Source organism: Dasypus novemcinctus, chromosome 27, assembly GCF_030445035.2.
Source record: "Dasypus novemcinctus isolate mDasNov1 chromosome 27, mDasNov1.1.hap2, whole genome shotgun sequence".
NCBI lineage: Eukaryota > Metazoa > Chordata > Mammalia > Cingulata > Dasypodidae > Dasypus > Dasypus novemcinctus.
The window spans coordinates 2,770,812-2,785,938 of NC_080699.1; the positions used below are offsets into that span (position 1 = coordinate 2,770,812).

General features: G+C 54.4%; 2 protein-coding genes across 5 annotated transcripts in view; both read right to left on the reverse strand.

The window, feature by feature from the left end:
- The window catches only part of MAML2 (mastermind like transcriptional coactivator 2), a 309,818-nt gene extending 303,630 nt beyond the window's left edge, over positions 1 to 6,188 (reverse strand). The window contains exon 1 of the mRNA XM_058289121.2: positions 5,395 to 6,188. Coding sequence (XP_058145104.1) covers positions 5,395 to 5,856 — 462 coding nt within the window. The 5' untranslated portion in view covers positions 5,857 to 6,188. The remainder of the gene's footprint in view (positions 1 to 5,394) is intronic.
- Positions 6,189 to 10,275: 4,087 nt separating this feature from the next.
- CCDC82 (coiled-coil domain containing 82) overlaps positions 10,276 to 15,127 on the reverse strand; it is a 31,679-nt gene continuing 26,827 nt past the window's right edge. For 3 of the 4 annotated variants that reach the window (XM_058289122.2, XM_058289124.2, XM_058289123.2), the window contains exon 8: positions 10,634 to 14,709. In XM_058289122.2, the coding sequence (XP_058145105.1) occupies positions 14,626 to 14,709 (84 nt within the window). In that variant the 3' untranslated portion in view covers positions 10,634 to 14,625. Of the gene's footprint in view, positions 10,535 to 10,633; positions 14,710 to 15,127 lie in introns of those variants that run through there. The other variant, XM_058289125.2, reaches the window with a different exon arrangement.

Consider the following 15,127-nt stretch of genomic DNA (forward strand, 5'->3'; position numbering starts at 1 on the left):
AGTAAATGAGCAACCTTGTGTGTCAGGACCGGTTTACACACCAAGAGAAAGCTCTGTGGCCCCGAAGTCCTACGCGGGGCCTGCGCCGGCTCCGCTCCTTCAGCCTCCCCGGCGTCGAGCTGGTGCCCGAGCCAAAGGCCGTGGCCTGCTGTATACGGGAGGCTGTGCAGCGCAGGGCGGGAGGCTCCAGGGGCCGCCGGGCGCTGGGAGGAGGCGGGGGAGCAGAGGGAGGCCCACTGCCCGCCGCCCCTCCCGGCCTTCCAGGCTCCACCGTGTCGGCTTTCGGCTGGCTCTGGCCTGGGAGCGCCAGCGCCTCCAGGTGGGGTGGGCCCCCGTGTGCCCCTTGCCAGCCCCTCCGAGGTGGGGTGGGCCCCCGTGTGCCCCTCGCCAGCGCCTCCAAGGTGGGGTGGGCCCCCGTGTGCCCCTCGCCAGCGCCTCCGAGGTGGGCCCCGTGTGCCCCTCGCCAGCGCCTCCAAGGTGGGGTGGGCCCCCGTGTGCCCCTCGCCAGCCCCTCCAAGGTGGGGTGGGCCCCCGTGTGCCCCTTGCCAGCCCCTCCAAGGTGGGCCCCCGTGTGCCCCTCGCCAGCACCTCCGAGGTGGGCCCCGTGTGCCCCTCGCCAGCGTCTGTGAGAAGCGGTGGGCCCAGGTGTGCCCCTCGCCAGCCTCCGTGGCTGGCAGGGTGCCATGTGGCGGCCCCGAGGTCCCCGCCCTCTCCCCACTGCCCAGGGCGCTCTCAGCCAGCCCGGCCCACGCCCCCTCCTCTTCTGTGCCCACCAGGCCTGGACGGGCAGTTCACTCCCACCCGTCTCGCTCTGAGCACAGCCAGGCCAGGCGGCCGACCATTTTGCTAAACATTGTTAGCTTTATCCTTCAGCTGGAAATACTGATGCCCCCCACAGACAATTACTTTGCGACGCTCACCCAGCTAGTAGGTGAGAAGAAGAGGGTTTGAATGCAGGGCTAACTATAAAAATTTGCATTAGATTGGGCCACGTTATTGTATCTCTAAGACTCAGTTTTCCTTATTTGTGGAATGGGGGCAAATATTGCTTCCTCACCTGATTTCTGCAGGGATTACATAAAATATGTAATGAAAGCGGCAAGTACGTTCCAGGGCTCAATAAACACTTGTCCCTCCCTTCCTCCAGTCGTCTGGACCAGAGTCGGTCCGTTTTACCTGGTTCCACTCGGCCGTGTGATCGCCACCCCCACCTGTGTGAGGGACCAGGTCCCTGCAGGGTGTTTTTCTCTTGCCCACAGAGCCTAGTACAGTGTAAGGGAAAGAGGCATTAAAATTCAGAAAAGCAGTTACAACAGTTCCCAAACAAAGAAGGAGTAGAATTAGTTCAGAATGGTTCAGCTGCCCTGCTTAGGAGGCCAAAGCGACCTTTCAGATTTCCTTCTAGGTCTGCTGAGATTAAGCGGCAGCCCTGAAAACAAACACAAACGCACAGCTACAAAAACGGAAGCAGCGAGTCGGGACAACTCCTTCAGCCCTGTTTGCACACGACGTCCAGAGGCATAAAAGCCTCCTCTGTTTGCTGGGTCGACGCGCATGCTCCCAGGTACCGGCAGCCATAGGGCGCCCACCTCCAGGATTTAGGAAAACTCGAGGTATGCCCCCGGCAACGACACTGTTTCAAAGACAGCGCGTCCCTTCTCTAAACAGACACGGACCCAAACAAGCAAGAGGCGGCGGCTCACACGTAACGTCACCGCGCTGTCCAAGCCAGCTTTCGCCAATTTCGGGTGAAGGACTGTGCCAGCTCCTCTCTCTGTTGAAGCCTTTTTACCTTCGTGCGTTCTTACAACTAGACTTACTTGAAAGAAGTGGTGAGAGGGTCCTGGATGGACAAGAACTCTGCCTTGATTGCTTTGTTCTGGGAAAGTGCACAAAAAGAGGTCAGTTCCTAGGGAAGTGACGGCTGCAGATCTAAATAATGTAAACCCTGCTGTCGGTGTCCTGGGAGGACGTTTGTCACTGGCACAGCGGAGACACCCAGAGCTTCCCGGGGTGCCGCCTTGCGCTCAGCCCCCGCAGGCACCCCCTCCACCGCTCAGGTTTTGAACTGTTCATCGGAAATGTGACTGTTACCAGTTGGGAATCATCAGGGAGCTCGGCAATGATTTACCTTGTTTGACTTCCATAAAGCTCAGAATTAACATCTTGGGCTAAAGCTGACAGTATTTAGCTTTCCCATGCCCCGTGTGCAAATGACCGTCCTAGAGCCCCCAAGGCGCCCGGCTGGACGCATCTCCCCACGGCTTCCCAGGCTCGCGGGGCCCATCCGGGGCGTGCGTCCAGAGCTTCCCACGGCGCCGGGCACCCTACTGAGAGGGCCCACGGGAGCCCGGTCCTATCTGGACAACACTAAACTTGGCATGCCGGTCCTCCTCTTAAACCATTTCGAGCACACTGGCTAAAGGCTCAGTACTTTTAATCCCTGGAAAGACGGGCACGGCCATCCGTTGTTTACCAGCCTGTCACCGGCAAACCTCGTCCCAAGGCCACGCATTCCTGCAGTTGGCCTGCCTGGAAACTCAGGCTCATTCGCTTTTCTCAATAAGACGGGGCAGTGTTTCACGCGCTGTTGTACAGAGGACCCTGCGGTGGCTAGTCCTGAGTCACGCCGCTGGATGCAGACCCCTAGTCCGAGCTGCTTTCTTTAGTCCACACCATGTTAGAAAGAGATCATCTCAGAAGCCAAGATGACTTGGAACCACTTATCTACCTGTCCCAGCAACACGGTCTACACAGAGAGCACAAGCTCGACTCGGGCAAAGGGGGACGACGAGTGCTGTACCCAGACGCTCCAGACCTTACTCTTCAGGGGCCAGCGGCTCTGCAGTTGCACGGGCCATTCGGAGCGCCAAACACACTTCTCCAGAAACCGACTCAGTGCCAGGGGCTAGACAGGCAGATCGCGCAGCCCGCGACCCGGGCCCTCGCGCAGCGCCTGCAGCATCGGGCCCCCTGGACTTGTGCTCGAGCTCAAAGAAGTGGCCCAGCGGGGGCTGCAGACCCCAGCTCCCCAGGACAGCACCGGGCTGGCCCGGAGGGCCCCCTGCATTGTGCTGGAAACTTAGGCTCTTGCCTGACCAACACCGTCCATTCCCCTGCAGTCCAGCGCCCCTCAAAGTCATCGCTATCCCGCAGAACCGCTCTCACCCCCATTCCTTCATTAATTCAGCCAAGATCACTCGCTGCACACAAGGCGTTGTACGAGAAGGTATGCGGAAAGCAGAGCTGTCATCCGCAGACACTGTTACATGTTTGATTTCAGAGGCTCGATATCCCCTCCCTTTCTCTGAAGGACATTTAGTCACTTATGGCACACGGATTAACTAGTAAAGTGGCCCATGCCACACTGCCCGCCCACATCAGTCTGGTTATGGACACATCAAGAAGGAATTCTGAGCAAAGACTTTCAAATCAGTAGTGCCTCAGAGAAGTGGAGGCGCCCACTCCAGGGACACCCGCACATGTCACCTGTTGAGCGAAGCAGGGCCCAAATGCTGAGCCGCTCTTGGGACACAGCGCTGTCAGGCTACCACGGTCCTGGCGTCACCATGCCAGGCACCGAGGCGCCAGCTTTACAAGGAAGCGTGGAGAGGGGTTCCCGGGGATCTCCTGACTCACCTGCCCCCACCACCACCACTGCGCTCCGGAGGGGCTCCCCTAGGGGAGGCTTTCGGGGACGGCTGGTGGTCAGGAAGGAAAGCAGAGGCCGTCCTAGCGCCCCCGGCCTCTGCCGCAGGCGGCCCGCTCACGTCCCGCTTGGACGTCGCTATTGGAAAGTTACATTATCCACCGACGGGGCCTTCACTGTGCACCCTGAAACCCCCAGGTAAAAGAAGCAGCCTCGTCTCATTTCCCGGGGGTAGAAAGGCGAATGCCAAAGGCATAAGCCATCAGCAGACGTGCCAGCGTCCTCGCACGGGCGGAACGCGAAGGCCACGCCGGAGGACTGAGTCTGGGCACCCGGACAGAAGTGGCCGTTCCCACTGGGCACGGGGCTGGCTGCCTCGTTTGTGGGTCCTCCCCAAATCACTGACCAGGGGACTGCGAAGCACACGGTCAAGGCATTTAGAGCCCGGGGCTGCAGGGCCGCAGTACTCCATCTCTCCATCTGAGCAATTCCTGTCCCCCTCCGCCCGGCATCTCTCTCTCACAAGACAAACTCCCACTGCCCTCCTAGGGCATTTCAGGAGAGCGGGGTGAGAGCAGGTGGTAAGGAAGGGACACCGGCCTCGAAGCCCTGGAGTAGCCCCACAGGCTCTCTGTGTTCAAGGGAGGCCAGAGCAGGGAACCGGGGCAGTTGGGACTGTTCGTTATGCTTCGTCTGGAACTGGAGTCAGGAAGCTGCGATCCTGGGCGCCCCAAGCCACTGCGCCAGCGGTGGGGAGAAGGGCATCCCCTAGCCCCAGGGCTTGCCGGAAACTGTCTTCGAGGACCCAGGCCCGGGAGGAGAGGGAGCCGGAGCAGAACACCCCGTGTACCTGGCTGGAGACGGCCCCCTGCCCAGAGCTCCTTGTCAGGCTCTGGTGAGGTGCTTGGCGGGCACTTGGGAACTCTGGGGCGTGCGTGGCCATTTCCTGCCGTGGGCAAAGCAGAGCTGTACTGTGGCACACCTGGCGCTCCAGGGGCCCCACATGCCAGAAGCAGGATGCCTCGTGGCTGTGCAGGGCCGCCTTCTACCCAGAGGCCGCCGGCCGGCGGGCAGTCACCTGACCACGGCTGGGGACCTCCAGTGATGGCGCGGGTCCGCCCCCTGGGTGGGGAGCCCTTTAACCACCAGGGCTTTGGGGTCTGACACCAGCAGAGGCTGAAGAGTGGCCCCCCTGGTGACCACTGTAGGTCAGCACTACTGATCAATGAGCCTAGAAAAAGAGGGGAACGGCCGGGGACCAAAGGAAATCGGGTAACGTGCGGGAATATTTCCTGGCCGGCCTATCTCTGGGATATTCCCCCCAAATTTGTTCTGGACACTCAGGGTACGTGCTCTAAGGTACAGATTCCTACTGATGCTCTTTTAACCCAAAGAGCCCGGGCCATGTCCAAGTGGGGAGGACAGTGGGGCGGGAAGGAAGAGCCTGGACCCTGGTCAGCCGCGCAGGGCCGCCCGAGCAGCGGGTCCCAGCGGCTTCTCAAGGGCCGGCTCCTGCCAGTCGGGGCCTCTGCGCCCACCAGCTTTGCTCCCCAGGGCCTCGGCGGCCCCAGACGCGCACCCGATAGGCAGTGCCCGCCACGTGGCTGCAGGCCCACGCGTGAGCGCCCCGCCACGACCGGCAGGCGGTCGAGGCGCAGAGCGCACGCGCCCGGCCTCCGGGCGCAGGTGGCACCCGGCCGCCTGCGCGCCCCCCACGCCCCCCACCCGAGGGCCCGGGGCCTTACCGCCATCAGGGCCGAGTTGCGCTGGTCCGCGGGGGTCGAGGCGGGCGCCTGCTGCTCCCCGTTGAGCCCGCCGCCATCGCCGCCGCCGGTCAGCAGGTGCTGGTGGCGGTGGTAGTCGGGCGGGGGCGCCGCGGCGGCCGGGGGCGCGGCGGGGGCGGGCGGGGGCGCGGCGGCGGGGGCCTTGGCCTGCTTGCCGGCCTTGCGGGCGCCCTGGCCGTGCTGGACCAGGCTCAGCAGCTGCAGGGTGCTCTCGCGCTCGCGGTCGGAGCTCTCGGCGCGCCCGCGCTCGTAGCGTCCCTCGCAGCTCAGGTGGTGCTGGCGGCACACGGCGATGCGCGCCCGCAGGCGCTCCACGATGGCGCTGTGCACCCGCGGGGCGCCCGCGCCCCCGCCGAGCAGCCCCGCCCCGGGCGCCCCCCCGAGCCCGCCCGCGGGCGCCTGCGGCGGCGCAGTGTCCCCCATCTCGCTGGACGCGGGCCCGCTGGCGCTGGGACGGCGAGTGGCGGCGGGCGGCGCGGGCCGATCCGGGGCAGTGCGGCTCAGTGCTCAGCGCCCATGGGCGGGGGGCTCCGGCGGCGGGCGACGAGGCTGCGCGGGCGGGCGGGGGGCGCCGCGGGGTCCACGCGGGCAGGGCCGCGGGCGCTCTCGACGCGGCGCCCGGGGCTCGGCAGTCCAGGGCGGTCGGGGGGGCTCCCGCGGGCCGGCCCCTCACCTGCGGCTTCCGCCCGGCTCCTCGGGCGTCTCCTCGGTCCGCGGCCCGTGGGCGTCCCCGCGCGCGTGTCCCGGCGGGCGGGCGCGGGGCCACGCGGGGCGCGGGGCTCGGGGCGCGCTCCCCGGCCGCCCGGGCTCGCTCGGGGCCGCCCGGCGGCTCCCGCGGCCCGGCCCCCGCCCCGGCCGAGCGCGCAGACCGGCCTCCCGCGGGCAGGCACGCGCCGCCGCCAACTCCCAAACTTCGGCCGCCGGCGCCGCGCCCGCTCCCCGGCCCGGCGCGTCCCGCGTGCGCGCGGAGCCGCGGTCCCCGCCGCCGCCTCGAGCCGCCGGGAGCTCGGGTCCTGCGGGCGCCGCGCGCGGAGCCGGCGCGTCACGGCCAGACACAGGCGCTCATTGTGCGGGTGGGCGCGGGCCGGGGGGGCGCGGGCCGGGGCGGGCGCCCCCTGGCGGAGGCCGGCGCGGCTGCGGGGTCGGCGGCGGGAGGGCGCGGGGGCCGCCCAGTGGCCGCGGGGCGCAGCCGGGCGCGAGGAGGGGCCCCGGCCCGCGCCCCGCGCCCCTCGCGGCCGCCGCCGGCCCCTGGGAGGGCCCCTGGGGCGTCTCCGTGGGTTGTAGACGACGGCACCCGCGGGGGGCGCGGGGGGCGCGGGGGGCGCGGGGGGCGCCCGCGGGGGCGCGGCTCCGGGCGGCGGTGCGGGCGCACAGGGAAGCCCGGGCAAGCCACGGACTCCAGGGGACGCCGGGCTGGCTCGTCCGTGGAGGAGAAGTCAAGGGCCCCCTCCAGCCAAGACGGGGCCTGGGCGCAGCCACGCGCCCCCTCTGCGTGTCCAGGGCCGTTCACAGCCCCAGGGAGCATCAGGCCGCAGCCGTGCAGCTGCCAGGAGGTGTAAGCCGGCGGATCCACGGGAGCCGCGTGTCCTCACCCGCTCAGGCCCAAGCCTTAGCGCCCACTCCGCTCTTCGCGGCAGATACGCAGAATACGCTCGGGTGGGCCCAGTACGGGGCCCCCAGCGCAGCGACATCCCGGTCCCCTAACTTGGAAGCCATTTGGAGTTCAGTCTCAATCCCTGGGGCTTCGTTGATTTAAACCAACTCTGGCATTCCAGTGAAAATCAAACTGTACTGTAGCTAGAAAAGAGGCAAACATTCTAAGAGTGGATTTATCTAAAACTTTAGTTCCTTAGAGGCTGGTCTATTTTACTCTATTATTTTCACAAAGCCTGGAAGATTAGTTTGGAAATGGGGACAAGTACACTCTGAAGGAAGAGAACTTTTTACATTTTTATTTTTCATTGAACTACTGTCCTTTCCAAGCCTGTCTCTCACCCCTCTCAAGTGGAGAAAGGCAGAAAGGTATTTTTGTAAAGTAGGCAAAATGTGAATGGAGAATTCTCTCATTCAAGTTTCTTCCTACAGTCATAGGTGCCATTAAAAAGTGACCGCATTTTCATCATTTTATATTTCATGTTTTAAGAGCTGTGTTCATTAGACAACATTTTCTATTACCATGAGTTCTTTACATTCAGCAACCATACCTGATAAAAGAGAAAAAATGTAGTATTTCAATTTAAACCTTACTTACATACCTGTAATAGAATGGACTTTGATTAATAACGAAGCCTTGGTCAAATTAGCTATTCCTAAATGATGTGAGCTTTGATTTCTGTGCTAAATTTGCAAGCATCTTGAAAAATTGTAAAACAGGCATTTTAAAAATTTTTTCGTGCAAGAATCTAGAAGCTTAGAGCACTTGAAAGTGTTTCATACACATCTACCCTCAGGCAACCACTGAATCACAAATTGACATAATCATCAATAGCCTCCTCTCCATTCATGTCGGTGGTTATTTACTAAACATCCCGATTTTAGGCACAGCGCTTAGCATATGATCCTCCTTAATCCACAATCTCGAGAGACAGGTACCGTAACCCACTTATAAATGACGAAACTGAGGCTCATAGAAATTAAGTTACTTGTTCCCGATCATGCAGCAGGGAAGTGACAGGGATTCAAACTCAGGACTGACTTCTCTACCCCTGGCTTGCAGCCTCAGAGCCCAGCGTGGAGCGAGGGCTGGGCATTACAGCAAAGTAGCTCGGGGATGCCGCCACCCCAGGAAACGCCCTGGAGCCCACGCAAGCCCCGAAATACTCCTAAGGAACGAGGAGTAGAAAACTCCACACCCGGATGAGGCCGAAAGCAGACAGGAGAGGAAGAGGGCTAACCGTGTCCTGTGCCCATCAAGTGAGCATTTCTTTTCCGGTTGTTTCCACCCCCTTTACGGCACTGTTCTCTTTCTCATAATCCCGCAGCTTCTGTAAGGCATCTGGATTCTTCCGAGCGTCGCTTCTCTTTTACTGGTCATTGCTCCTTCCTCATCGTCCTTGCTCTCTGTAGCCATCTAACACTACAGCACCTAACGCGATAGTGAAAAATCAGACGTGGGAGATAGTCACGGCCACAGCCGAGTTCTTTTTAGTGTTATAGCGAATCCATGCTGTGGATGAGGATGGGAATGTTGTCGGTAATATGTGAAAAGGCTACTTCTATTTTGCCAATATTCCTGTTCTTTTAGAGACTAAGGCTCACTCCCTGGCAGCCTCTAAGACAGTCGCACGGTGTTGCGTGTCTGAAAACCCCCTGTTTCTCCAAACACCCCCGAAGGCGCTTGCTCTGTTGTTGCTCAGACTTCAGGGAAAGTATTAGCATTTCCTGATCAACAGCCAGAATGCTGGTTAACAGGAAAGGGCCTTCAAACCAACAAGATGCCTGCCCTAGCAGCTGCTCCCATCATCAGTTCCCGGCATCATCAGCACCTTAATTTTACAAATGAAATGCATGCTATGAAAGAGGGGCTAGATAAAAATCTCTCATGTGGAAACACTCTCATTCTCGAGCTGCCTCAATCTTGTCTGTGGCGTCACGTTTGAGAAGTGCTGCTGTCAGGGTCATCGGAGATAGCTTCGCGCTCATTCTCTTTCATTTTCTCTGGGTGTCCTTTTTGTGAGTCATCGTGGTCCTTCTCCGGCCAGCGTGATGTATCGCTTCTTCAGCTCTGCCTTGCTTCTTTCTTGACATTGTCCCTTCACCTTCACCTTTCAACTCTGGCTCCATTTTTATTCCCTGGAAGTTGGTTAAGGATCCTCTCCATATGCCATGGAAGTGAGAATAACAGTGACAGGAACACGTGGCGGAAACTTCTTACACTTTCGTAAAAGGGATGCAGGCCACACGTTAAACTCCAGTATTCTCACCACTTGTGAGCTTTAAAATTTTTTACTCAGGTTGTTTAAATAGGGGTAACTTCAGGAAATGAATTGCAGAAAATACTAAGTAATCTCCAGGCAAGAACTTGATAAAATACAGCTTTTGATATATGCACATACACTGCAGTCCATGCCATGAGCCCCACGTGATAGATGAAGCCACGTTCAACCACCATTTCCAGTAAGAAACCAGCATTTAAAATTCTAAAGCAGCGTAGACCCTCCTAGAACACCACTTTTAAGAGTTCAAGATACAGAACAGACAAGGTCCATCTGCTCACTCTGGAACTGCTCATTTTACTTTATTAAGGGAAAATTTAGATGTGTAAGACAATGCAGAAGCCAAAAATATACTGTTCAAGTATTCTGGGCTAAAGTTATCTGTCTCAGATTTTCTGATCTGAACATACATACTTAAGTGGGGAAATGTTATGGATAAAAAGAAATCAAATATATCTTAATAACAGCTAGACAAAATTGAATAGAAGAAAGAATATTATAAAGCACGAAAATAAGAAATTTTTCCTGAATAAGAGGCTTGAAAGCCCCTGGAGGCCTGAAATCCATTTCTAAAGGAAACGTTAGAGAAGGACAAAGGAATTCCTCTGCCCAGAATGAATAAGTGACAACTCACTCAGAGGCAAGGGGATGGAACTGAATGCTATACTGGGCACTGATTTAGATAAGGAGGTAGTCAAAAATATATTAGTAAGCTATTAAGACTGCGAACGGGTGATGAACAGATGCAGGAAGTGATTAAGCAACACACATAGACATTAGACTAAATATATTTTATTTTTAAAATATATTTCTACTAAACTGGCATTCGCTTAATAGCTATCTGTCATAAAGTCATTATTACATAATTTTAAAACACATATACTGACAAAAATTATTAAGCTCACGCTTTCTGTGTAATAAAAGTTTTATTTGGAGTCTGTTTCATGGGCATTAAGATGGACATATGTTTTTAACAAGATATTTTGTCATGAAGATATAAAATATGTAAATACACATCACATGATACAGAGAAATAAAGGCCATGATCTTCACATTAACAAGAATTTATAAAGTCTTCTCTGAAGGAAATTAATTACAATTCAGTCAAACTTCTCATCTTGAAAGTAATCCGCTATGTTGAGATATTCTTCAAGTTGACCGTATTTCTGCACATACAATAAAAAAGCTGGTTATTTCACTCAGAGAGTGGAGATACACTAGGCCTTTTCAAGCCCTTTCAGACACAGGAACAAGTGCAGTTCATGGTAATTGTGAACCAAAATCTTTTTATTATAAACAGGGACTCAATTTTAAACAAGCATTTCTGACTCACAGAAAGCATTGGAAAGAGATCAAACGGGATCTTATATTTACAAGTGTCTTGCAAATTGTCGTATTTCTATTATAACACTTAGAATATAATAACTTCAATAATTTACTCAACAAAAATGTGTGGAGTACATAATATACACCAAAACGTTCTGCTAATGATGGTCCAGTACAAGAAAAACGAGACACTTTCCCTGCTGCACAGGAGATGGGGGTTCAGTGGCAGCAGAGCAACGACAGTAAGTGCTATGGAGAAGGCAGAGCCTGTGTCGGGGCTCAAAGGGAGGCTGTGGTTAGTCGAGGTGGGGGGAAAGACTCCCCAAAAGGGTGGCCTTTCAGTTGAGACTGGTAGGCAGACTTGGCGGGGAGAGCTTTCTGTCAGATGACCAGGCTTCCCAGAGGGACAGGGTGAGGAGGTACAGGAGATTGTACTCTACTCTGGGGAGTTTTAAGAGAACAGAGAAAGCCTGAACCAAAAAGGTGGAGGTTAGAGACTAAAATATGTGAGAGGCTCGTTTAGGCAGTTCAGCAATACTTGGACAAGCAATGGAAAGCTGTTAGAGGCCTTTGGGCAGGGAAGTGACGTGATCTGAGATGTATATTAAGAAAATTGGCAAAGAGCCGTGTCTGCAAGAGTTTGTCGACGGTTACGAGTCCAGTAGAATAATTCAGGTAATGAGGGCCCAGGCTTGAGTGCTAGTCATGAAGGTGGAGAATAAAGAGCAGGGCAGAACAAGAGCAGGGAGGAGTCGAGGACCAACTGGGGATTCCAAGGTTGAGAGAGTAGGAGAGTAACGGGGCCGCCGGGGCTACTTCTCAGGTGTGCTGGGGAAGGAGGAACGAAATGAGTTCAGCTTTGGGCACAGAGAGTTCAAGGCTGCTTATGAGAAGAATGACTTCAGGGGAGGCCGAGAACTGGTCCAGCGGCTTCTCCACTCTGCTTCCGAGCGCTCACGCCCCTGGGGTGAGGGAAGATGCGCTGACCGCTGACCGGGGACAGGACTTAGAGAAGGGCGTGTGAGGAGTGCGCTTTCCTCTATGAACCCCTTTCATTCCCCCAGGTCTCTGCAGCTACAGCAGCTCGCTGGAAAGGATGAAGGAAAGCGCCTAAGGGGAAACGCCTGTGGACTATTCAGGGGTTCTCCTGGCCTAGCACTCAGACATGCTATATACAAGTAAAGTACTCAAGGGGTAAACCTGTACTTTAAAGATTTGCCTGCTTTGAGGCTTGCTTTTTATATCACTTTTCTTTCTATCCTTTTTTCCTTTCTTATTTAGTAAATTTCTTTTGGAAAAATATAATCTATCTCAGCTATACTTTTAGGAAAGGAAAACCTCTCCTGACTTTAATTACTAATAATAGCTAACTTTTAACGCTTACTATTTGCTAGGTGCTATGCTAAATACTTAAAATGTGCTATCTCGTTTAGTTTCCACAATTAAAGGTCTACTTATTGTTACTGGTTTTGTTCCTACTTTACAGATAAGAAAACTTAGGCTTAAAGAAATACAGTAACTTGCCCCAAAATTCCACTGCTACTAAGTGGTAGAGCAAATGTCAAACCCAGGCTTTCAGCCCTCATGTAAGACTGTTTCCAAGACTGCTGTTTCCTGATTTTAAAGAGTGGGGGCAGGCACAGCACTGAAGTGAGAAAAGAAAAAACCGTAAAGGGAAAGTGAAACTCGGAGAGAAAGCAGTTAGCATTACGTAGCCATTCCCTCTACCTAAAGATTCTCTGTTCATCCCTCTTCTTTACTATTTGGAGAGTGTGGGGTTTATTTTAATGATGACGATTTCTCTTACCAGGGCAGAGGCCTACTGATGAAAACAGTTGGAACCGTGGGAATGGAGTATGGGGGAGAGGTTAGAAAAGAAAGAAGCAGTTTGGAGTCTTCCCCCCAGAAGCAGCAGCTAGACCTGCGGGAAGGGAAGGATTTGCCCAGCGGGAGAGTCTAGAGGTCGAGGGTGGACCCTTTCAGGAGGCCTCCAGCCCCATTTTCTAAGACTCCTCTGGTTTGTTAAGCGCTACCTGCCTGGCACCTCCAAGGAGTCTGACCTAGGGTCAGAGCGGGCAGGGGGTGCAGGATGTGTTTTTCACAAGGATCTAGGGATTCTGGTGTAGGCAGTTTAAGACCATGTTCTAAGAAATACCAGCTTAAGAGGTGGAAGAAAAGTCAAGGAAAAGATGTTTAAAGTGGGGCTGGGGGAAGAGAAGAGCACAAATAAGTGTTTTGGGAAGGGGAGGGATATTCAGATATAATTTAACATTCTTACCTACAGAACAGGGTTTGTGTGCTGCTTAAAAATTACTGTAAAAACTGAAACCTGGTACTTGCATTGACATACTTTCTTCACTTCCTGGTCTCATGTACCCATTACCCCCTTTCCAGGAACCCAGTAACTTTCCTGAAAACCTCATCATCAAATGCAGTGTCTTCTTAATTAAAAATAAAAACAAAAAAAACCCACTTGTTTGAATTTTGCCAGTGGCATATTAACAGAGCGTTCTTCAGCTCTATTTTAGAATGGAATATATGTTAGCATCACAGTTGCATGGCCGTTTTCCTGTCATTCGTTCTTGTCTAGCCTCGAGTTGCTCCTTCCATTTTAATGTCATTAGACTGAAAACAGGGCTCCCTGGGGCAGGGTGAGGAAGGAGGGCCGGCCGAAGACGTCACCAGAGCTGGCAGGTCTTTGGGAAGAAGGACCCAGAATACCCTGGGATAGTGGGAAAAGGAGCTTTGGAGGAAGAGAGGGCAGCTGAGGGACAAAGAGAGCGTGAACCATGAGCAGCGGGAGGAAGTCAGGAACGAATGCAGCGGGCATCGCCGGGAGGCCAGAGCGAAAGAGCCATGCAGACGGGCCCTGGGAGAGCCCTGGCCCCTGCACACGGAAGCGTGGGCGTGACTGTGGCCAGGAGAGTGCAGGCAGCAAAGAAGGGGCGCCCGTGGTGCTGCCACCCAGAGCAGGAGACAGGGGTGGCCAGTCAAGCTGAGAAATGTCAGAGCACTCAACAAATTCTGAAATGTAATTACAGCTCAAAAAAAAAAAAAAAAACTGCGTATGGGTTTACACTGATGATAAACTTCTATGGTTTCCAGGAAGTGGTTTCAGAAACTATGGGCAAATATTTTTTAAGTAGAAGAGACCTCAAAAAGAAAATAAACTCTGGCATTTTTATGTGAAAGATTGTGCATATCGTCCCCAACGTACACTGCTGTGAAATACCTTCCATGTCCAACACCAAGTGTTATTCTCTAAGTAAAATATGACACTTGGCATTCTTTGCCTATTCTTAGTCATGCTGTCTCAAACTAAGCTTTCTCTATACGTAATTTGGAAATGCTTTTTATTTTTTTCTGCAAGAAGTTTAATGTTCTCCCTCATTTATAATATTGTTTATTAGCAATTAATAGAGCCCAGTAACTTTTCTACACACCGACTGCACAATTCTTTATAAATGTGGTGTCCCAATAGTTCTTAACTCTGCTAGAGGGTTGGCAACACTTACATGTATCCATAAGCCCCTTAAGAGTTCAGGGTCACCTAGGAAAACGAGGACAGGCTCTCTGCTAATCAAATGGAAAAGCACAGAGAAAGGTCAGGGGAGAGGATTGGAAAAGGGGGAAGTAGAAGCAAAGCAAAAGCTAAAAATACGAAGAGTGAAATGAGAGAAGGAAGACTTCAGGGTCAAGATGGGGCAGGCAAGGGGCTGCCTGTCCAAAGAAGCCTCTCCTGACAGGGCCATGTTCTAAGCGGTTCTTTTATGGTGTTCTTTTTCTTTCTCTTTGCTCATAATTTTATCCTTTAAGTTCTTGCTTGCTTCTTCATTTTCCTCCTTTACAGTTTCCCTAGGATACAACCCAGGCAGTGGATCTCAGGTCTGGCTTCACATGTTACTGCTTTTTTCTTTTAAGATTAAAAATACTACTGAGGGAGCTGATATGACTCAGTGGTTGAGCAACAGCTTCCCACATATGAGGTCCCAGGTTCAATCCCCAGCATCGGTACCTAAAAACAAAACAACTGATGTTCATCTCCTAAAAAGCTATGAGGGAAGGGGATGTGGCTCAACTGATAGGGCGTCTGTCTACCACATGGGAGGTCCAAGGTTCAAACCCAGGGCCTCCTGACCCGTGTGATGAGCTGGCCCACGCGCATTGCTAATGCACACAAGGAGTGCCATTCCATACAGGGGTGTCGCCCACATAGGGGAGCCCCACGCGCAAGGAGTGCACCCCAGAAGAAGAGCTGCCCAGTGCGAAAAAGTGCAGCCTGCCCCGGAGTGGCGCCGGACACACGGAGAGCTGACGCAGCAAGATGACGCAACAAAACGAGACACAGATTCTGGGTGCTGCCTACAAGAATATAAGTGGGCCCAGAAGAACACACAGCTAATGGACACAGAGAGCAGGCAACTGGGGGGGGG